The sequence below is a fragment of the Erithacus rubecula genome (genome assembly GCF_903797595.1).
Source record: "Erithacus rubecula genome assembly, chromosome: 12".
NCBI classification, from domain to species: domain Eukaryota; kingdom Metazoa; phylum Chordata; class Aves; order Passeriformes; family Muscicapidae; genus Erithacus; species Erithacus rubecula.
The window spans coordinates 3,783,239-3,807,053 of record NC_136664.1 but is presented as its reverse complement, the minus strand read 5'-3'; the positions used below and the strand labels follow the sequence as shown (position 1 = coordinate 3,807,053).

At 37.5% G+C, this 23,815-nt stretch overlaps 1 protein-coding gene across 3 annotated transcripts in view; it reads left to right on the top strand.

Moving 5' to 3' along the window:
- CDH13 (cadherin 13) overlaps window positions 1–23,815 on the top strand; it is a gene marked incomplete at its 3' end in the record, with an annotated part of 419,157 nt that overhangs the window by 184,349 nt on the left and 210,993 nt on the right. For all 3 annotated transcript variants that reach the window (XM_079316432.1, XM_079316433.1, XM_079316431.1), the window contains one exon: window positions 18,284–18,436. In XM_079316432.1, the coding sequence (XP_079172558.1) occupies window positions 18,284–18,436 (153 nt within the window). The remainder of the gene's footprint in view (window positions 1–18,283; window positions 18,437–23,815) is intronic.

The following is a 23,815-nucleotide window of genomic DNA, read 5'->3' as shown; positions in this document are numbered from 1 at the left end:
TTCAGGGTCAAATATAAAAAAATGTAAATTATTTCATTGTAATCAATGTTCCACTACTTACCTAAAATTTTCAATTACAAAAATCCCACATATTAAGCAATTTCTTTCTGCTTGTGTTTGAAAAAGAAGAGTTTAGTTTGACCATTCTACTTTCTCTGGAATAACTCACAAAGAGAAAAATCACTTTGCTTAAACAAAGGCAAATTAAGAATTCAGAGAACTGTATTTTTTGGGGTTAGCCTGCTTTCCAAAGTTCTGTATTTAACTTCATGAGAGTGTAGATTTTTGGTTTGGCCATGATATTCCTCAAATTTTCTTGGGTTGTTTGTGAAGTCATGGTGATTATTGGAATTTACACATTTGGGGTTTAAACACAGGATTCATACCCTCCATGCTTTATATAAATAAATATATATATATATATATATATATATATATATACACACACACACACATATATATAAATATATATATATATGTATATATATATAATATACACACACACATATATATATGTACATTCCAAAGAAGCACAACAATAAATGACTACAGGCTTGTACAACATATCCAGATTTTCATGAACTCTCCTCTTGGTCATGCTGTTGATTTTGTAGGTATTTTTCTCCCACTTTAACCTATAAATTGTTTCTGTGAGTTCCTCTCACTGTCAATGGAAAGTCTGCTTTTCTCTCCACAAATATCCATTGCATTGCTGCTCTTTCATACTTTATTTCCCTGCCATGTTTCCATCTGTGTCATATTCCTGAAGAGCAGGTGGATACATGGGATAAATATTTACACAAATTCTGTTTAAGAATTGAAGTGACTGTTGAAATATTATCACATTTTGCTGGGGTGTTATTTTAGAAATATTCTTTACCTTGAGCTGCAGTTTAAGCTGAGTTTTCTGAACTTGTGCTCATCACTCAGCACTGCCATGGAGCCTTGTAAGCACACACTAAAACATTTCACTTTCCTGTATTCCTGCCTGACCCTGTGCATGTTGAAGTGACTGAAATTCTCCCATCAAAGTGGCAAAGGAATTTTGATAAGGCAAACCCTCCTGGGACATGGCAGTGGGAAAAAATGACCCTTGAAGGAAGTGTGAGTTGAAACTGATCATGTATATATCAAGTCATGCTTTATTCAATAGGTTTTTAGGGAAAACTTTTAAAGTGCAGTTGGAAAATAGGATTTTCATCAAGGTTCAAACAGCTTCAGAAGTTTTTCTTTTCATTTCTACAAAGCATGGACGAAACTATTAAGCTTACATTTTCAATTGAGCTTGAGAATGGATTTGATAATAGGAATCTGTTCAACAATGAAGTCCAGAAATTGAAAGTAGTAGTGATCCCTATAATCCAATGACATGTGTCTTAATATATATTTTTACTTATTAGAATTGAAAAAAAAAAAAAAAAAGCAGCAGTGTAAATGTAGCTGAGCTTGGCTACAACTCGAATTCAGGGGCTATATTAATTTAATAGAATTAATGTTCAAGCCTGATTTACAATCTATTACAAGTATTTCATGATAATAGAAGTGATGAAAGCTGGTTTGCTACAAATAAGAGTTCCCTGCAACAAACCCAGGTGCTCTTATTGATGATAGCACTTGGAGCACAATGATCCTAAATAATCCCCTCAGCACCACTGGGGTTATTTTCTGCCTCCTGATATTTCAAACTGGGATTTCAAGTTTTCAATATTTCAAGAGGGAGCAAATCCTGGAGCTGCAGCTGACCTGATCAGGCAATGAATATACATGTGAAAAATGGAAATTCCTCCTCTCTTTCTGCCTCTGAAGGTGCCAATAGATCTTTTCATTCTGCATTGCTCCAATTTTTGTGGAACTTTTAGGAACTTTGTATGTTGTATGGTTTTTTAATCAGATTTGGTCAAAAATTAACTAAAAGGTTTAAGCTGGATCAGATAAATGTTATCTTTTTCAGGAGATCAGACTGAAGAATCAGATGTCTGGTTAAACAGCCTTTCCTCAACAGATCCTTTTCTACTTGACAAAGAAATCCTTAAATGTTCCTGAACAGGTGTTGTAGGGTTGGAATAAGGGTTAAATCAGACCCATGGAAGGAGCAATGTCTGCAGTGGCCAACTTGCTAATTATCTAAAAGATAGGCTGTAAGGATCTGTATGAATTTCTTGCAGAAAAGGCAATGGATAACATCCTGAAAGTGTGTCAATAGGAAAACACAATGGATCAACTTCATCCAGTATTGCTGTGCTGTTGGCAAACCTGAATTTGAAGGGTTACTGGAACATGAAAAGTAACTTGAATTAAAATAATTTATTTTTTTTTCAAACTCCTATCTAACTCCTAATCTCCTATCTAACTCTATCTAACTAATCTCCTATCCAAACTCCTATACTATCATTACTGCATTAAGGCATTTTCTCTTGAGAATCCTAATTGTTAATAAATCATATTCTTTTTTCTTTCTAATGCAATAATGATACAATAATGCTTTGGAAAAAAAAAAAAACCCCAAACAAACAAAATAAAAGTGTAATTATCTGTTAATGAAAAATCTTAAAAACCACGTATTGTTTCCTTTGGGGCATAACTGATGAAGGATGTTCTTTGTAAGTACTGGAAAGATACTTTTGCAAGTAGAAAATTGATTGTATTTATTCCCCCAAGATTCCATGAAGATTTGTGATTCCAAACTCTTAATCTAAGGAGATGTGGCTCAGAGTCACCTGCTGTGTTGCTGATGTTTGTACCCACCAGCTCCTTTTCTCATGTTCTAGAAAACAGGTTTTGGCCACGTTTTTCATGTTGAAAGCCCTGTCCTGAGCAGCCTTTTAATTCTGGGAACAAATGAAGCACCTTTTCCCTGATGATAACTGATGTGTATGCATAGGTGCTTATAATTTATAGCAGATGGAGACAGGCAATCCAGACAAGAACAAAAAATAAATTATTCTTCACATGCTTTTCAAAAGAGCTACTTTCTAAAATTCTTATTGGACATCAGAGTTAAGTAGATTTTTAGAATTAGACAGAAATTTTCCAATCTGATTTTTAAATCAAAGACCAGAGGCAAAATTCAGCTCAGTTGTCACTTTTTGTCCTTGATTCTCTCAAGGAGGGACTCCCTGTTGCTTATGTAATGAACCATGTGGACCCTTATGCAGTAGCTTTCAAAGTAAGAAATTATTATGTTGAAAAGAGAGAGAAATTATCTCAATGCACATAATTTAGGAACAGGGTCTGCCATTGGTTTCTGTCATTAATTTGCAGTCAGGAGATTTTGAGTTTCACAGATCTGGGTGACAATCAATTACCTGGCAAACAGTTCATACAGTTTTACTTCTATTTGAGGCTCAAACAAACTGAAAGGGGATTCTTGAAAATCCCCAACCTCCCTTAAAAAGTGAAAGTTCTGTTAAAGTGAAAAATTATAAACTACCAGGAAATATTTCAATTATTTTAGAAAGAAGGGAGGCTGTGCCACACTGCAGATGTTCTCTATGAAGGGGCATCTCCAAATGAAGTGTCAAAAGAAATGGATTCAGAGCAAAAGAGAAAAAATTAGTATTGCATAATAGGAGGGAGCAAGTTTGTGGAGAGCTCTAAGTGGGAATTAACTCCTGACTGTGGCACATAACTACTCCTGCACCTTGGCTTCACTTACTTGCAATGTGGAGCTCACTTTTTTAAATTCTATTCTTTTTAAAAAGCTCCCTAAGAAGTCTTGAAAACCATTAGGAACTAGAGCCCAGTGAATCCCATTCCTGCTGCAGGCAGTCAGCCAAAGCCAAGATGCAGCAGTCACTGGAATAGATAAACTTTGGAACTATCATGAAGAGAACATGGATCTTTTTAGGGCAAATCATATTTCCTAAGTGTATTAAGACCTGTGGAGAAGCTGAAGGTGTAGATAAATCTGATCAATAAACCATACTTGGGTTTCTCTACTGAGAGGAAATGCTTCCTTTGGCTAAAAATGATTGAAACATCAGTGTGGAAACAGATTTCCACAGGGAAGCTTTTACCAATAGATACTTTCAAGGATTTATACAGTGATTTGTGTTGTTTAATACAACAGAAATTATCTGGAAAAGGAGACATTGCAGTGACAGAGTTTGCAGATCATCCAAAATGAGTCATGAGAGTGACAAGCAATGGAAAGATTAGAGTGTTGCACAGAGATTTAACAGCACTGAAGGTTAGAACTGGTTGATAATTTTTTGTCAAGCATTGTGATTTTCTGTGTGCTGTCACAAGATGTAGAGGCCAAAAGGGAAGGGTGTCCTTGCTGCTGTGCCTGAGGGTTTCTGATATATCTATATATCTATATATCACTGCAGGGAGAATCCAGGGGCAGATGTATCCAGGAATGACCTCCAGCCTTTCCTGTGTAATTTTTGGTTCATCCTTGAATTATTTGTACTGCTCTTTGTAAGGAAAACACAGTGCAGAAACATTTCAGGGTGGCTGCACAAATAGTTACTTTGCAGTTCTGTAGTTCCACAAACCATGTCTAGTTTAAGCTCTTATTCTTCTAAATACAATTTCTAGCTTTGAAAGGCATCTGGAAAGCAGAGAGAGAGGGTGAGGAGTGTCTGACTCATTATTTGTCTTCAAATATTGCTTTATTATTTATAGAGTTGTTCTGCATTTCAAAAGCATGTAGGCAAAGGTAGAAACAAAAAACAATTTCTGAAAGCAGTGAGATTAAGTCACCAAGACCCACATTTTCAGGGGAATTTAGGTGTCTCATTTCCTTCATCTCTATGGTGTGTGTAATCTGCAGTTAAAATGGAATTAAAGTTATTTCTTGTGGCATTTCTGATGATTTGTGCATCTCCAGATCTCCTGTAGTGTGAAAGGAGATATTATAATATCTACTACTGGATTTAGTTTGGTTTTTTGCTGCTGTCCCCCAGGATGCTGGGCTGACACTTCCCTTGTTTGTCCTGTTCAATGTGCAGGAGCTCTTCTGGAGCTTAGAGTCATTTGAACTTTGTGTTTTTAACTGACTGGTTTCAGGCATCCTCTCCAAGATGCTGCAGAAGGGCTAAATTTAGCAACTAAGTTTTCTAATATAAATTTCTCCAGTATTTATTTTTCTGTAGGTTTAGTTTAATGCTGATATACTGTGCTGTCAACTGAAAATTCCCAAGAGAGGTCCAAGTGATAGATGTGGAGAAGCATTTCTAATTGATGAGAGATCTGTTTTCTTGCCCATTGATTTCTCTGGCTGAAATTGAAATGAATGATTTGCAGTTGAAATGACTTGACTATTCTTTCTAAAGATCAATTTCAAAGCCATCTCTGCTCTTCATATTAGCTGGGAAACCCTGGGACTGTTTTAAGATCTTTCTGTATTCTAAACACATTAAGTGTAACCATAGAAACATACATATTAAGGTGATTTTAATTATTAATAAACTTGGTAGACGTTGCTAAATTATTTTTGTACCTCCACAATGGGTTGTTGACTAATCTACATTTAAAAAAAAAATTAATACCATTAAATATTTTTTTATTTCTATTTGAGAATTGTGACCATATACCTGCAGCCTTAACTTCTGGTAAAAATTAAACAACAATACCTGATCCTGGGGAAATGAACTTGCTTCATTAATCTAAAAGGTTCTTTTTGCCTCATTAATTATTGCTGCAGTTTTACCTGCATTTCTCTTAAATTAGAACAGAGAAATACATTATTTTAAGTTTATTGCTCAATTCTTTGTGAGGATCGGTGTGCTCTTGTGCCTTCATCTTTATAGGTGGCAGCACATTTTTTGGATGATCTCCATATATTTCTCTTTTCATATGAGACTCAGTTATATTTTAGAGAAATCTAGTCCTTTTTACCTGAAAATATGTAGTAAATCTGTAGTAAAACAGGTTCAGTAGTATATGTAATATAATATTTGTTATCTCTGGATGTTTTAGTCATAACAGCAGTTAAATATAGGGAGAGAGCAATTAATTACATCAGAAATAACTGTTAATGCTTTCATTTATTCTGAATAATGGAACTACAATAATGATCTGAGCCTGTGTGAACTGGTGGGAATGGACTGGGCTGTTTGTTAGCACTGAGCTGAAGCAATGTCTGTGAAAACCAGGTGTATTTTGGATCCACACCATGTAACTGAAGTCAGATATAGATTATAGATTACATTAATAATACTGTGTGCAAGGAGGGGTGAGCATGAAGTGTGAGCAGCCAAGCAGGGAAATCCTGCTTTGTTTTCTCTCTTTTCCCTTCATTAGCAGGTGCCAGTGCCTGCTTAGGGCTGAGATCCATCCCAGGCTTGGCTGGGGCTGCTCCAGAGCCAAAGCCAAAGCCCAGAGCAGCTGTGGCTCCAGCACTGGTGGAAAATCCAGCTGGATCCTCTCTCTGCTCACTAAACTGGAGCAGGGGCTGGTTGGAAATTTCTATTTTGCCAGTTTAAAATGGCACTGGAGAGCTGTGTTTCTGTTTGACTCCAGTTTTAATTCCATCATTATTTGCTAGATGGCATGTTTGTTCAGCACCATGGGATAAAACCCTGAGAACACTGAATTAACCACTAATAATAATAATAATAAAGCACTCCAAGGATCTCTGGCACCAGGATCACTGCTGGGGTGAATCCACCTCCCAAACCCTGTCCCAGAGCACAGATCAATGGGGTTTTTTCATTTTGAATCCAATATGTCCCTTAGAATAGCAGGACTAGATTTTGTCAGGTTCATTCCCATTAAACAGCACTAAACTCCTCTTTTAAAGTCATGTTAAAGTTGCTCAAGCTTGTTCTGGTGGTTGGAACAGAACATCCTCAACTCCTCAGCTCATTTAAATCAAAATCTCATTGTTGCAAAAGAGGGAAACTCTTTCCAACACTTAGAATACCTTATAAAAATATCCCCTTTTTTCTTTTTGCTCTGGTTTATTCAGTGTGAATTTGACTTCTTGAATGTCTTTCTCTATCCTTTATTTTTCTTCAATCTCAGCTAAAGTATTAAAATGGTTTTTTTCCACACTATTAGCTGCATTTACATTCTGCAGGATAAAGAATGCCATAGCCATTATCCACCAATCCTATGTATGTAACACTTTAGTAATTTAACAGCTCAAACTTTCACAAAATCTTACTATTAGCTTTAAATAGTATTTTTTGACTTTGAACAGTGTTATGGCAAAGCAATTGTATGTGACTGGAAAGCATCTAATTTTGTCAGAGTTAGAAAAGATAAAGCTGCTAGAGATAGTGGGAAAATATCTTGTATTTAGCCACAAGTGGATTTAAAACCTCAGATTTTTTTTTTTTTTGTTTTAATTATATAATAATTGTAATTAAGATTTAAGTAATGATAAATGACAAATTCAGAGGCTGATACTAACTTGAAAGTCTATGAAATGCAGTGTTAAAAAATATATATATAAAAGAATCCATTATTTCTATTGCCTAAAATTTTTTCTTGGCCTCAGGCCAATATTGGGCAAAATCAAACCTTGTGTGTATTTACGCTCCTGTTCCTTCCTTTAAAAAGTAAATTTTACTCAGTTAATTCCAGAAGAGAATTTCTGTTCTTTGTGTGTTATATGGATTCTTGAATGTTAATATTTTAATTGTTAATGGTTGGTGATGGAAGCCTAACAATACTCTTGTTACATTCATGGATTGCAATATGGATTTTTTGTTTTCCCTGCAGTCTTAGATGTCATGAAATATTGTTTTTTAAGGTATAGTTGTTATGAAAAGACATAAGTTAGACATTGATGGACTAGGTTCCACAGAACACTGAAAAAACACAGTTCATATGGGATTGAAACAAAGATAAATTAACAAGATTTTTTTTGAAACTGCATTTAAATTTTTATTTACCTATTTGTTTATTTATTTATTTAATTATTTTGCTGGTGATGTGTATGATAACAGTACCACATTTTAGGCAGCTCAGAAAGTTATTTTCTAAAAAGAATGCAGTACAGATTGTTATGTTAATAGTTTCAGTCTAGAGTTTCCCATAAAAGTCATCTTAGACTTTGGAAATATTTTGTATTTTAAAAGAGCATTTATATTTAAAGCCCATATTTAATAATTATTGGTTAAAACATCCAAAGGTTGTTGTGTGTAATCTTTATAGAACCTGTTTACTGAAGCTTTAACTAAGCTTTCATTTCTAGCTTTAATTTTTTTTTTGTTGGAATCTTTCACCAAAGTGAGCAATGCTGATTGTGAGATTCATTGCCCCACATTGTTACACTGTAGTTTTATTTGTTGCTCAGTGAAATTTGAGGAAAAGATCTGTATTTACCAATGCACTTAGAAAACTGGGACAATATTTTGAAGAATATTTTTGTGTTGCCTGACTTGAAGGCGTTTTTTCTGATGATGGTCAATAAGACATTAGTTTGGGTGAATTCTGGAAAAAAGATTCTCCAAAGAGATTACTTCAAACTTGAAACACAGTGCAATTGATCACTCAACATTCTGTGGATTATTTGTTATTTCTTCTCAGAGATACCAGTAAATCTCATTTATAATCTCAAAATAATCTGTTTGAGCTCAAAGCAAGCAGCTGTGCAGTTCTTTCCAATACCCTTGTAATCCCCTCAACATTCCAGATTATTTCTGTAGGAGATTTTTGTGCAGTTTTTTATTCTAAATCAGAAGTCAGATTAAATCAGGTTGACATTTGTTTGCCAGCAGAGAAAATTAGTGGCAACAGGTTCATTAAAGATAACACTTGCTAAGAGTTCTCACTAGGTAGAAAGGATAAAGTATTTCCTGTGCCAAATTTGGCCTTCTTCCACAGTTTCCCCAGGTATAAATGCCAATCTTTGCACACAAATGCAAATGTTTAGGCAGAAACATTGATACAAAAATCTGTGTCAATAGGAGATGAGACTGAAGCAAAGACACCCTCACTTGGAACAGTGACAATTTTTGCCTTGCTGAGTCACAAAATGCAGATGCTCTCTGCATTTAAATTTCATGGCTCAGCTTCCAGGTTTTTGAGGAAGGAAATTATAAAATTTACATGAATTATCACACTAACCTAGAGCAGCTATTTTTCTGCATAAATTCAGGTTGGGTAATTGGTGTTGCTGCAAAATTGAATTAAGTAGTTTTGCAAGTCCAGAATTAGATATCCAGAGTTATCTTGATGTGAATAAACAGGAATAATTTCTTGCAGTGACAAGAACCATCCTGATCTCAGCACCTACCAGCATCCTGTGGTCACACTTGATCCATTTCTGTGTTTTTAGAAGTGCAGGAGTGTTTGAAAAGTTCCCTCTAAAAGTTCCTGTGGTTTTGTTGAGTGGCTGGGAAGGAGCAGATGTTCTGTGCTTTGGGTCTCTCCAAACCCCTCAAATTATTGAGTTGTGTCTTGGGGTACACTCATATTCAAATTACCATTTTTAAATAAAACTGCCATAGGACAAATGGAAAAAGCTGCAGTGAAAATATCAGCATGAGAGATCCACCCTTCATTTCCTTCTACTCAAGTTACAATTCCACTTTATGAACTGAATACTTGGCTTTGTCAAAACCAAGCAGGAGTCACTCTGTAAATACTTCATTTGTTGTTTTTTTAAATCTCTTTTCAGTGTTAGTATGATTAGTATTTTTACTAGTACATTAGATTAATATAATATTATTAAAATTGTCTGGGTTTTAATTTAAAAAAAAGCATTAATGCTAACATTTAGTAAATATAGGCTGCTTTTATTTCAATTTTTTTAAGGTGTAGTTAAAATTTTCTTTTGAGTAATATTATCAGAGACTTTGCCATCTAGTCCATGTTAGATCTTCAGTCACTCGTGCAATTGCTAACAAAATGTTTTTCAAGTGTGTAGGCAAAATTTTTTTATCAGGTTTGTGATAACACTGATAATTTAAGAGCCAATATGAAGAAAACACAAATTATGTTTACCATTCATAACTTTAAGTTACATTTCTACCCTCCATTTTTAATGAGTTGTGAGTACTCACAGCTGTCTTGAATTGACCTCTGATAGTTTTAGATGAAAAGTGAGGTAGAGCCACTGATAAAAATCAAAATGAGTGTAGAGAGCCAAAATTAAAATCTTAATTAAATTTTTTTTAAAAAGAATAAACTAATGGAAGTATTCAGTGCTTCATCATACTGAAATGTTCAAAAGTTTTAAATATCCCAGATAACTGTCAAACACAGCTGCCATCTGCCCTTGCCACAAGCACCAGCATCTGCTGAGATGTAGACCTGTGACCTCTAGATAAGTTTCCATACACAGAAAAATATTTATCTTCCTCCTATGACCTTCCATGAACAAGACATGAGCCATGGATTTGTTTCCTAGGGAACTAGTGACTGAGGAAAATCTATAATTAGATCTGTGGGTTGTTTGCTTCAAGTGGGAATTGGGTGCTAAGCAGGTTCTTAAAGTATCCAGAAGTATTAGACAGACTTCATGTAATCGAAGCAAATTTAGAAAAAAATACTCTTCATCATGATATTTCTTTTTTAATATCTTCAATTATAAAAATTAAGTACTTTTGATAGGGTACTTATTCCTCTAAGTTCATTTTAATTGCAAAATATTTTCACATTCAAGACTCATCAGGTTGCTAGCAAGAACAAAAATAAAATTAGTAAAAATCTTCCAAGAAATTTTTTCAGCTTCAACTGAGTCTTAATTCTCAAGAGCATTTTAGGTGAACCATTCTCATCAGCTCCATTTTCTCACTTCACTACTCCTGTTCAGTTCCTCAGGTGGTCTCTGCAACTTCAGTGTTTTATTCTGCAATTCCAATTTCTCTGCCCAGCTGCCACAATGCAGATCTTGGTTCCTTTCCTTGCTGCATGCAAGGATCTAGAGATAACACTTGAGCTGGGTGCCAGGGGCAGTAAATGCAGGCAGAGGAAGCAGCCAGGGTTTTGTGTTCCCCAGAGGATCCAGGGCACAGCTCTCAGAGCTCATCTCAGATGGTTCCAGCTCACATGCCAGGGCCACATCTCTGCCCTGAGTTTGGCTGGATGCTGCACAAGAGACCCTCAGAAATAGATTAAGACTTTGATCTTATTCAGAATAATCAGCTCTGTGACATACCTAGGAAGAGGTGCTGCAAGTTGGGTCTGTTCTCCTCTTTTCTCCCATTTCTTCCAGATTTGGTGATTACACATTGTGTAATCTGTCCTAAATCCTGAGTTGCTGCAATCCCAAATCATCAAAAGTGGCAATGTTGCCCCTTAATTTCTGCCTCCTTAGATCTGTGAAAAGCTTTCAGTAAAGCTCCTCTAGAAATCCAAATAATCCCCTGGTTTGTTTGTTTGTAAGTGGATCTTTTGAGCTCTGCTTTTAATATTGTCAATCACAGTCAGGTTTTTCCTAACAGAGCACAGCTTTGGAACTGCTCCCTGTCTGGCTGTCACTCAGCAGAGAGTGGTGCTCCAATTCCTTCCAGTGACAGGCTTTGCAAGCCACTTAAGTAGCAAATAAAATATGGTGCTTAAATGGTTCCTGAAAGGCCAGGCCAGCCTCCTGTGACAAGGAGCATTTCTCAGTCCTCTCCCTTTGAGATCCCCAAAGTTTGTGAACTCTGTGCTGTCAGCAGGGAGGTGGTGCTGCCTACAGAATCCTGAGTCTGCAGATTTATTTGTGAAACAGGCTGCTAGGAACAGGGAAAGGGAAAATTGTTGGTAATGAATCTTCTTGCTCTTTATAAATTAGGAGTAAAAGGAAGCTGAGGAATTACCTGCTACGAAAGCTAATGCACATCTTGATGTGTTTATTGAATTACTTTGCTTCGATCTCTGAGCAAATGCTCACTGTTAGCTATTTATATTGGTTAAATCCTCAAATTTAAATCCCTGCAGCTGCTGGGAAGGTTTCTCCAGGGAGAATTCTTGCATTTGTGTGCAACTACGATAATGAACCTGGGGCTGAAGGGATCCACCAGTGCCCAGGGCTCCCACATGCATAAATTCATTTTGCTTCACTTGAGCACCTGTGCATCCCACTACAGAGTTGATCTGGATTTTGTAAACATTTATGCCTAATTATGATAAAAAAACCATTATGTTGAGAAGATAGTTTTTGGTTGAATATCAAACACCCTATTTGTTTTGATTATTCTAAAAAGACTTGGAAAACAGAGCCCTGGTGGTGAAACAACTTTGCTGGTTTTCAATATATTGTGTAATTTTCATACATTGAGATATTTTGCTGAAATATTTGACAATAAACCTTGTCAAATTTCAGATTTCCAGTTGTTTCTACTTAGTAAAACATTGTGTTTGCACTGATGTAACAAAAGAATAGCTGGTACAGTACATTTTATAGAAAGTGCCCCAGCCCAAAAAAATCCCTCAGTGTTTCACCTGCTCCTTGAGCAGTGCAAGTTCTTTTTCCTGCATGTACAGAAAGTCCTCAATGTGGTGCTTGATCAGAGCATTCACAGTTTTGTCTGAATGCCTCCAGGCAAGGAGCACTGGTACCATGTGCAGCCCCTAATCAGCCTTGCAAAAATGCATCCAAAATATGCTGAAACCATGTGTTTTAATTCTCCCAACCTTGTTCCTAAATCTGACACTTCCTGAAACGTTTTGCATGACAAAGCTCAGAGTTAAAATGCAAAAAAAGGATCCTCTTGAGAATATCACTGTATGTTTTTTTCATTTTTGTAATTAATTTAATATCCATGCCTGATTTTTTTAATTTCTGTGTTCCTTCTCTGAAAGTTGGTATAAAAGTTTTTATGTTCAAGGTATTAGCATACCCAGTACTGAATATTTCAGAAATTTTATACAGATAGTAAAACACTTCAGTTTACAGAGGCACTATTATAATAATACACGTTCCCTTTTGTTTCTGTAATTCATAAGTCTTAAGAGAACAAGTGCAAAATAATGTGACTGAGAAGTAATTGCTGCTCCTGTAATGAGTTTTGCCCAGTGCCACTGAGCTTTAAATGTGTAAGAATAAATAACAAATAATCCACAGAAGTAAACACAGCATCCAAACTTTGTTAAAGGATTAATTACCTTGTATTTAAAATTTTTAAGTAGTGTCTTTGATTGAGAAGCATTCAGCAATAATTCAAATCTGTATCTTCAAGTGCAAAATTCAAATATTTTGTAGTTATGTGTTTTACCCAGCATCTGAAACAGCAAATAAATCCCTAAAGTTTAAAATAACTCAATTTTGGCTTTCTTTGCTGGATTAAATCCAGTCTATGTACATCTCTTTTCTCTGGGAGATCTGTAGATGTGCATTGTTATTTGGACTGTCAGCAGCACCAAGTGAAATGCTAGGAGCTGATGGCACAGGAAGAATGTCTGAGGTACTAAATGTAGATTTTCCCAACTCTGCTTCCCCCAGAACCCGAACTCTTCAGCTCAGCTTTGTGTTCCCTTGCCCTGGCTCTGTGTTGTACATTCCCATTGCTGGTGACATTTCCCTTTCCATCCCGTGCCTGTGGATTCTGGAGGGTCCCTCCAGTTGCAAGCACAGATATCAGGAATTTGGGGATGTTCTTGGGGTTTTTTCTGGCTGGTTTCAGATTTTCAGGAAAGCTCTTGGAGATGGACACAGCTTTGAAATCTTGCCTCTTCCATAGACTGGAAGTTGAAAACTGGTTTGGAAATGGTTTGAAAATTAGGGCTGTGATATCCCCTGTGTTCTTGCTTTCCACAAACACCCTTAATTGCTGAAGTTTTGTTTTGCTCTTTACTTGAATTTCTCAAATATTGTTCATTCTTATTTCCAGTAACTTGCTTTGGATGTTTTGGATAACTTGATAACATCCTGAAAGGGCACCTGCCCAGATGTGCTTTGACTGATAATAGAGTGGAGTTAATAGCCCATTATGTGAACAAGAGAAAGTGGTGCCTGAGAAATATCCTGTGCTGGGTTTATCTCTAATTATCACCAATAACAGACACAGTCACTTAGGGAAGCTTTATAATTCCTGTTGCCACTATGGGAATGAATCCTCAGGATTTCCTGGCCTGTCACCTGCACATGGAGCGAATCTGGAGAAAGTTCTAATCACAGAGAAAGCCAAGGTCAGGGTTGGCCTTCATCAAAGAGCACAATTCATCTCCCATGCTCAGCCACTTTATCTGACTTTTCATTAAAGAAGCTGGAGGTATTAATTTTTTGCATAATAAATTATTAAACTCAGCAAATTACATAAATTCCTTTCTAGCCACGGGTTTTGTATGTTTAGCTTACTGTAATGAAGCAGTTTCTGTTGGTTAATGCTTTTGAATAACGATGGGAATGTTTTGCATTTGTTTTGGTTGGAAGAGTATTTGAGTCAGTGTGGAGCAGATGGAGCCTCTGACTGTAAAGAGTAATTTTCAGTATGGCAGGACAGGAAGTGTCTGTTTATTTATACAATATCTAAACAATGGGCCTAAACCATTGTTTTGCTCTCGTTGAGCACAATGATTTGAGGAAAAAAATAGTTCACCTTTAAATATTCCATGAATAAATTTGCTTCCTAAGATGCTAGGGGAAGCAGGAAACACCAGAGCCAAACAACCCTACAAAAAATAAAATAAAATAAAATTGAAAAATAATCACAAGGGAGACACTGTAATGCTCTGAAATGAAAAGAACTGGGCCATGAACCAAATATTCCTGTCTGGGGGTGGGATTATTTTTCTAATTAAAAAGTGAAACTATTATGATGCATCTATAATTCACCTGGCATCAAGAAGTGATAAATTAGGGGAGTGGTTGAGGCAAACACTTTTAAAGAATGAAGCTGGTGACTGAGGATGGTCTGTTCAGGACAGATTTGCTGGCACTGCAGAACTGTGAATTCTCTCTCGGGGCAGCGTGGGGTTTTGTACTTCTATTTCTCTTCTTCTCTTGAGAGCACTCTGATTTAGTTTTGTGATAAACCCGTGCCAACAGGGGATCACAGTGCTGAGATGAGTTTAGCTGTGAGGGACACACAATGGCAGCTGAGGAGCAGCACTGGGGAAATCAGTCTGGCCTTGGTTCAGCAGGAAGCAGCTCCTGACAGCTCTGTGATGCTCTGTGTGCTCACAAGTGTCTCTCAGGGTGCTGTGCCTGTGGGGTGGATCTCTTCTACCCCCAGTTATTCCCTGGAGTATCCCTGAGATGAGCAGTGGGTGCTGGAGTGTCCATGCAGTGCTGTCCCTGTGTCCTGGGTGAGGGGCAGCCTCCAGCAGCCCAGGCAATTTTGGGATGCTCAGCTGCTGTCTATTCTAAGCCACCTGCCCACAGAGAGTCCCCTCTGACCTGTGACAAGGGAGAATGAAACAGGTAGATGCTGGGATGCTGGATAAAATATTCCTGTCTTATCCATATTCCCAGTGGGTGGGTGGTGGGGTCCTGTGCTGCCTTATTTCCTAAAAATGCAGAGCCTCTATGTGCAACACATACTGCCATATGGTGCAGACTTTTTCAGTATTAGAACCTGCAATGAAGTTCCTGAAGCTGTGAAAAAATTATGGAAATATCTGTCTCTGCCTGGGCTTCAGGTAGCAGTGACTGTGGGATTTCATTTATGTCTTTTAGAAAAGTAAAAATGAAATCCCAAAGTAAACATTGCAGCAGAAATAGTCTGGCCTTGTTTTATCTCCACCAGGATATTGGGAAAACATTGTTTGCAACTGCATTGTGAGCTAGGAAAATTTCCTGTGAGCAGTGCTGTGTTTATGCCAGTGCTCCAAATCTCAGCCTTGCCAGAGGAGATGTCAGACAATCCTCCTGCTTTCTTCCTTGCTTTTGCTGAAGCACCAAACCATATGGCAAATTAAGCCCGATTTTTATTAAACTTTTCATTGTACTGAGCTCCGTGTGAACTGGGAAATGCACTTTCTTTGAACTATGCAGCCATTATATCAGCATCTTAATTAGGGGATGGTGATGTTCTCCCCGACATTCCTGGGAGTTCGCGGCTCCCTCTTGTGGCTAATTAAGCGTTTTAACGAACCTTTTGAAAATTATTTCTTTTGTGAGCATTCCACAATGTGGCTCTGGGTCACATCAGTGTGCAGGACAGGGGAATTGATAAAAGGAAAAGGGCTGGAAAGGTTTGCACCGTGAATGTGATGGGTTCTTGAGATCTCCAAAGAGCTGACAGAGCTCAGCCAGTTTTCAGGAAACCTCTGATGGGATGTGGGGTGTGTCAGCTCCAAGGAGCACTGACCTTTCAGGCACCACCTTGGGAAGACTCACCATCAAATTCAAGGTGGAGATCTTTGCCAGGTTTGATGCTGAAAAGAAATTTTCCCATTGGTTGGGTTTGCAGGGACCATTATTATTACTACTACTACTATTATTATCATTATTATTATTATTATTATTATTATTACTCCATTCTTGCTTTTCTATCCAATGTAGAGAAAATTTCCCGTATAAATATCTGGATTTTTTTTTTTTTTTTTTTACAAATTCCCTTTCAGAGGAGTCCCTTCCCAATATTTTTCTTTCTTACTGTGGGTTGTTACAACTGGGGCATTGTGTTTATACTGTGTCTTAAATTTGTCACAAACAGATAATGTTTGGTGACTCTGGTGGAAATGGGTGTAGTATAAACATCTCTGGGTTAGACTTTTTTGCTGGTCTGGGCTGATTTCAAGCCTTTCAAAGCTCTGTTCTTATGTGGGAAGGTGCTCTTGCCTCCTCTCAGTCTCATACATCAGGGCAGAAAAGGATCAATCCATCTTTTCCCTAGAAAAATGAGCAATGGTCATGACATTGCAAAATCTCAAGCATAGCTTTCTGTTAAAGAAAACATTTATTTTTAAGCTTGACATAAAAATACCAGAAATTGACCCAAAAATGACCTGAACAGAAGGTTACTTTTCAGTAGGAGCCATTAAGATCAAGGTTCATCATCAAAACAGAAGTCTCAAAGTGACTTTGCCCTTTTGTCACCTGCAGGATTGTCTGCCTCTGTGTTTTGGCATGGCTCACTCAAAAATAAACAGGAAAGAAACTTCAACCATTAGAGTTTCTGAGTGTTGGAAAGAGGGAGAAAAAACAAGGTGAAACATCTTTTTTACTATGAAATGTCTCCCTTCCCCAAAGGGGAAGAGTAACTTTATCTGTAAAAATACTGATTTCCTATTTTATAACTCGTGGCATTTTTCTCAATTAAAAGAAAGAAATAATGATTATGGAGTTAAGTCAAAATCTCCCTGCCCAGTAATCTGCAAACCAGCGTTTGCTCAACCCACAGCAATAGGGCAGCAAACATTTATTTCCTCAGGGACATTATTAAACACCCTGCACATTTATTATCTCAAAGTTGGAGAAGATCCAGATTTCTAAGGCCACTTTCTCCCTTCCTCTTCCTGAACTGTAATTCAGACCAGAATATAAATTTTTGACTCAATGTTTCTGCGGAAATCAGCGATGTGAAATTGCTAGAAACAAAAAAACACCCAACAGCAGAGGGAAGAAATGGCTTGGCAAGACTGTCAGCCTTAAAGGGCAAGATTAATTTATAATCCCTCAGATTCTGGTGTACAAATACAAATTTGCAAAGTGTGTGTCTTATAACTGACGTTGTGTGGCTCTGCAGGTTGGTAAATGTTACTGTCACCAATGTGAGGCTGCCATGAAATTGGATTTTTAGGGATTTTGTTCTCATGGGAAAATAAGGTGAGAGTGACAAGGAGTTGCCATACACTCATGGGGGTGTGTGTGTGTGTATATACAAATAGAAATTTGGGATGTGAATTAATTCCAACTGGGTGATTTAGGAATATTCTGGGCAGGACATTCTGATATTTTCGTGCAGAGATTCTCCCCTTGATTTAAAATCCTGGAAAAGGATGAGTTTGAAAGAGAATTAGGGGAAAAAACCCAACCTGAAAGTAGTGTGTAATGACTTCACAATGACATATAAAATATTGTGTGATGGCTCTCTGGTATGCTAAGGGCTGTTGTGAAGTAAGAGTGCTTCTTGGCAATCAATAGAATATTCTTTTTTTTTTTTATAAGTTTGTAGCTGTTCTATCAATTTAACTAAAAAGAAGAAATAGCATTAAATGAAATGTCAAATTCTAGACATAGAGCAAATTCAGTGATGGAATAACAGAAACTTAAAGTAGTGAAATTGAAGACACTAAAGATAAGATAGGAAATAGCCAAGAACATGAGCAGCTTTCCCAGGGTTTAACACAAAAATTGCACAGTGTCTTGTGAATGATTGAAATCATATTTTATAGTTACATTTTATTGGCAGGGAACAGAGCTCAGCACTAGTTGAAAGACTGAAATGTGGTTTTAGGACGAGTTTAAAAGGTTTTACAACGTGGCCATCCCTTGTTTCCTACCATGCAGGTCATCAGAAGTGAAGGCACTGAGGGAGTGAAGTTTCGTCTCTCTGGGAAGGGGGTAGATCAAGACCCCAAAGGAATTTTTAGGATCAATGAGATGAGTGGGGACGTCTCTGTGACCCGAGCCCTTGATCGAGAAGCAATTGCCAATTACGAGGTGAGTGCTCAGGGTGATGACATCTCTGCCTCTGTGCTGATTGTGTGCATTTTGTGTTTGCTCCTGGAAGATCTGCAGTTATATTGAACACTCAGTGGCAGCCACTGTCCACATGAAATTTCAAGAGAATCTGTTGGAAATGGTAAATGTGTTTGTTTTTCACGGAATTGAAATTTTTCTTCTTTCTGCATGGAATTTCTGTCATTTATCTTCAGTGCAAATGCTGTCTGAACATTATTTCTGTATTTGATTTCTGAATAGAAAATTTTGTTTGGACAAAGGAAGATCTTTTGGGGAAGTTGTCACCATGGTACTACACAATTATACATTTTTACTGTCAAATGGTCAATGAAAAGTACTATTGAACATTTTACTAATGGGTGTCTCTAATAGAGGTAGAGAACATTCTGATGATATGAAATTGTTACATATGAAATGTACATCACCTACAAAGTCCTTACTAAAGATTCCTTTCCTTTCCTTGTCAACAAAAATATTTCTCTCCACTGAACACCCAACAAATGATCTCTGAAATTTGCAGAACAACTGCCCCATAATGTCCCAAAATGCACAAAAACATGTCAATTCATGTTTTCTACCCAGCTCTGGGCATGTGTTCTCCCATGACTTGTCCCTGGCTGTGCTGATCCAGAGGAGCAGCAGAATTCCAAGTACTCAGTGGTTTTGTGTCCCACCACAGGGATAATCTGTGGGACACAGGCTTGGGGACAGTCCTGGCTGCCACCCCTGACCCCTCAGTTTTGTTTCCTGCAGTGTAATAATCAACACTTGTACCTCCAGTGCTGTTTCCTTCCTCCTCTGGGAGAGTTTCCCAGTTTGATGATGGGTCCTACTGCTCAAACAGCACTGCTAAAATTTGCCATATGCTGGTTTTCAACACTTAAACATCTCCTTCGTGTCTGGGTCTGCAGTGAAATGTGTGTTAAGCACTTGCACAGGATTTATGGGAGCTGCTGACGTCCTTCTTGCAAGAAAAACATTGCAGTTTCTCTTTTTAACACTGTTCCTTGTCTTCATTTGCCAGCTGTTTCTTATTTTATCAGTGGCTTTCCACCTTAATGTGCTGAGCATAAACCTTAGATATTTTTTTTTTCTCCTGGAAAATCATAGTAGACTTTTCAACTTAATGCAGCAAACCACAAATAGCCCTCATATCTGATCTGGCAAAACTTAAATTAAGACAAACCCATTTCCCTAGAGGAGGTTTTTGGAAGCAAGGCAAGTTATGCACAAGAGATGTCACATAGCAGGTGATGCAGAGCAGTGTAAATGCACATCCTGAGCTGTTATCCAGCACTCTGCTCAGCAGCTCACTCCCATCCTGCAGCAAAAAATGGGGCTGGAATGTTCTGAAGGAGAATCCTCAACTTGATTACTCTGTCTCAAATCCAGCCCATTATTTTCCAATAAAGATGTGTCACGGTGTCAGGAAGACAACAGGATTTTCTCCCTGATCTCCTTGGTACACTGAAAGGTGAATAACCTGAAGTACCCTTGAATTTCTCTCAAAGAAAAGTGTTTTCTGGTTTTGTTTGAGCTTCTCCCTGAGCAGAACTGTGGGTCTGAAAGGGAAAATTCAAAGCAAAATGCCAACAAGTAAAGAAGAAATCGTTGTGGAAAACATACAAGTTCTTTGCAAACCATCAGAATATCAAGTTTGTATTTAGAGATGGGGGAAGGATGAAAACATAAAATCTGTTTGAATCCTACAGGACACAGCTACACCCAGGGATGCTCTGCCTTAGCTCTGAGCATCCTGCACTTAGAGCATAAATGCTCAAGGGGTAAGAATTGAAAAATGTCAATAAGGCACCAAGCAGAGCTTTGGTGAGCACAGTATTTCATAGAAATTTGCAGATTTTACCACCTCAGAATGTTTTCAATTTGCTAAGAATATTCAATCTGTTAAAAAAAATTGTTTTGTTTTGTTTTTTTTTACACTGAACATTTGAAAATGGTGTTTTTGCTGCCCTCTTTCTCCTGGAGGAACACTTAAAAACTTTTAGTTTCTCTCTGGATTCATAAAAGAGAACATGATTAAATTACACAGTATCAAACTTTACACAGACAACTTTGTTGTTTGTGTTAATCCCTTCTTTCCATGGTTTAAGTATTTTATTTCTAGTAAAAGTTAGAAAATATTTTAAAATAGAGTGAAAACATCTGTCTGAGGGTCAGGGCCTGCCAGTCTTTTCAGTGGAGCCCATTTGTGTGGAAGTTGTATTTTCAGATGAGTTGAAAATTTGGTTTTTAGCAAAGGAACTCAAAGTGGCAAGAGGAATGCAAGGCAGCTCGTATTAATGGCACCACCCTCAGGCTGTGAAATAAACTTATTAATCCACTTGGTTTATGAGTTTATTTCTTATGAAACTTTGTGATTTTTGTTCCTAAAGTCCAAAAGATGTCAGTCAGCTTCAGTTTTAAGTGAAAGCTGCTTGTGGATAAGAGCAGGACTCAGGGATGATTTATGCCCAGCAAAGACAACTAGGAAATTGTGTGGCAGCTCCTTTTTCCTCCTCAAGAGGTTTGTTAAAGAGCATCCTGATAGGAATTCTGCAGGTCTGAGTCCACTGGTGGTTTTACATGGAATGGTTTTACTTTGGGCTTGCTGGAGCTTGTTGACAAAACTGCTAAATGATGCTCTGAAGAGGGAGCTTAGGCAGCTCTGGGCAGGTTGTGGAATTGCTGCTGGGCTGGGGAGATAAGAGGCAGCCTAAAGCCCCTATTTACTGGGAGTAAGTAAAAAAAAAAAAAAAAAAATACTGCATTTTATAAATATGCTCTCAAGCATATTTGGTTTTCTCTCGAGATTTGAATAAATCAGTCTAAGTCAGAAATTTCAGACAATGGCAAGTAGTTTATTTATTTGCTATTGGGAAAATATGGAAAAAAAACAGATGAGGGAGATTGGTGGGGAGATTTAGGATGGATTTTCTAGCCCAAATCTGTGAGGTGCACACCATCCAAAACCTGCTCATAATTTATGCAATTCACTTCAGAACCATAGTCTTTTCTGATTCCAGCAGAGCAGAAATATTAGTGACTTTTCAGCCCTTTCCTTGAGCAAAAAAAAAAAAGAAAATCAAGTGTTTCTGTAAAGAGATGTGATAACAGAGCAAGAGGATTCCAGTGAAGCTGGAGGGCTACTTGTGCTCAGTGTTGATAAATGAATTGGGAAACAAAGGGTCAAATAGAGGGCCAGTGAAAATAGAAGTCTGAAAATCAGTGATTATGGGGTAATCTGCTATTTAAAACCCCTGGGCTCATTTTCAAAACCTCATATTTACCTGGATAATGTATTTGTAGGCAGAATGCAAGAAAAAGCAGAAAGAGTTATGGAGATTGTCACTGCCAAGATGACAACAAGTTTCTAAGTTACAAGAACTCTGTTGTGTCCTTTACTCCAAGTTAGGTGGTAGAAGAATTGGCAAAAATATTCAATTTTCATTTTACTGTTCATGCATGAGCTTTGGGGTTAGGTGGCAGAGTGCCACTGGGGTGTTCCAACTTTCAAGCTTTCTAAAGGATGTTGCCATCATTTAAAGGCAACAAAAGTGTGTGGAAGGGAAAAAATCAGAAAGTGATCCTCTGCAAGCATGAAATAGAGCAGCTTGATAAAACTGCATGCAAATTAGAGCTGTGACCAAATTTACCTAGGCAATTTGAACTGCTAATGAAGAGTTAGTTTTAATTATTTTTTTAAGTAAAGAGCTTTATTTGCTTTAAAAAAATACTTAACAAGCAGAGGTGTGAAATCAGCCCTCAGTTTTTTTCATAATGGCAGATCACACTTGTGTGAAAGGATGCCTTGCAACTGGCAGTGACAGACTGAGATATTTAGAAAACTTATGTTAACAGGACTGAAAAGCAAACTGAGAGTGTGCATTCTGTGGAGAATTGTTTCTGTATGTTGGCTCACAAGCAGGCTGAGAGGAGGGGAAGGATTTCAGACCCATCACAGCTCTCTGCTGTGAGATACATGGGGCTGAGCCAAAGGTGGAGGGTGAGGCTGCAGCCCCAATGGGCTCAATTTCCCCTTTTAATAAGGAACAAATAATGGAAATGCTTCACAATGATGAGGAAAACCAGCTTGCTCAGGTGCTGAGGAGCATTTTGTGGGGAAGATTTGTAAGTGCTTTAATGCATTTTTGCAGATAAGGGAAGTGTTAGTATAGCAAAACCCAGGAAGTGAATGGCTGTAATTTATTGTGTGCAGGAGAGGGAATTTGTTGTCTGTGTAAGTCCATTTTAGTGCAGCCACATCCTTTTTGGAATGATTTATCTTCCCCTGATACTGAATCTCTGCTGATGCTGTCTGTGGACAGCACACAGAAACATGCTGCTCCTTCAAAGGGAAGATCATGAGTTTGCTTCTAATTTCAAGAATGGTCTAAAATGTATTTTAATCCCAGTTATCTGCACTGGCAGATTTGTCTGGAGTGTAACTGATCTGTTCTGAGCTGAAACCAGTTGATGGGGAATGCCAGACCTCAGTAATTTCCTACTAATATCCCCCAAAAAAGAAGGCACTCAGTCTTTCATGGCAACAAGTGTGGTCTTGTAGATATATAAATTGCCATAAAATATGCTTGATTTAATTAAAGAATCATTAATACACAGAGCAAGCCTGTTAAAACACTGGTGATTTTTAAATTGCATCTCTTGCATCAAAAAATCATGGCAGAGATCAAAGTTTCAGGGAAGAATCCTGACTATTTAGCAAGAGGAAATGAAAGAAAATTTTACTATAATAAAAGATCTTGTGGAAGTAAAAAATAAAATTATTAATCAGATAGAAAATTATTTATATGCATGAGCTGTAGACAGACCAACTGAAATACAGCTGAAAATCCTGACAGGGACAAAGATCTCTGTAGCTTGTGTTGCATGTTAAATGTAGAAATGGATGGGTTTTTTCCTTCATATTGCTGAGTTTACATTTATATTCATTAATGTGCTCACATGATGAGGTAAATTCAGAGAGGGCTCTTCAAAACCTGGGGGTAGAAACAAACCCAGCAGAAGCAAAAACCTGGATCTTTTGAGATTCATATGGGCAAACTCCTGAATTCTTGGGAAACTTTGTGGCATTGATTGTTTACCAGGGTCAAAGCCAAGGTGATCACCAGCACTGTGGGCATAAATCAAATAGTTGAGCATATAAATTTTAAGTGGAGTCACATTTCTTAAAACTATGGTTTAAAGAATTGCTTGTGCAGCTGGGATGGAAATGGGATTTCCAGCCACTGGAAATATTTCTCTCCCAAAGTTGTTTTATGGGATAAAGAGGAAATCTGACAAGAAATGAAGCAAAAATTCAGGTCATTGTTATGTGTTTTATCTTGGGGGAAAGAAAAT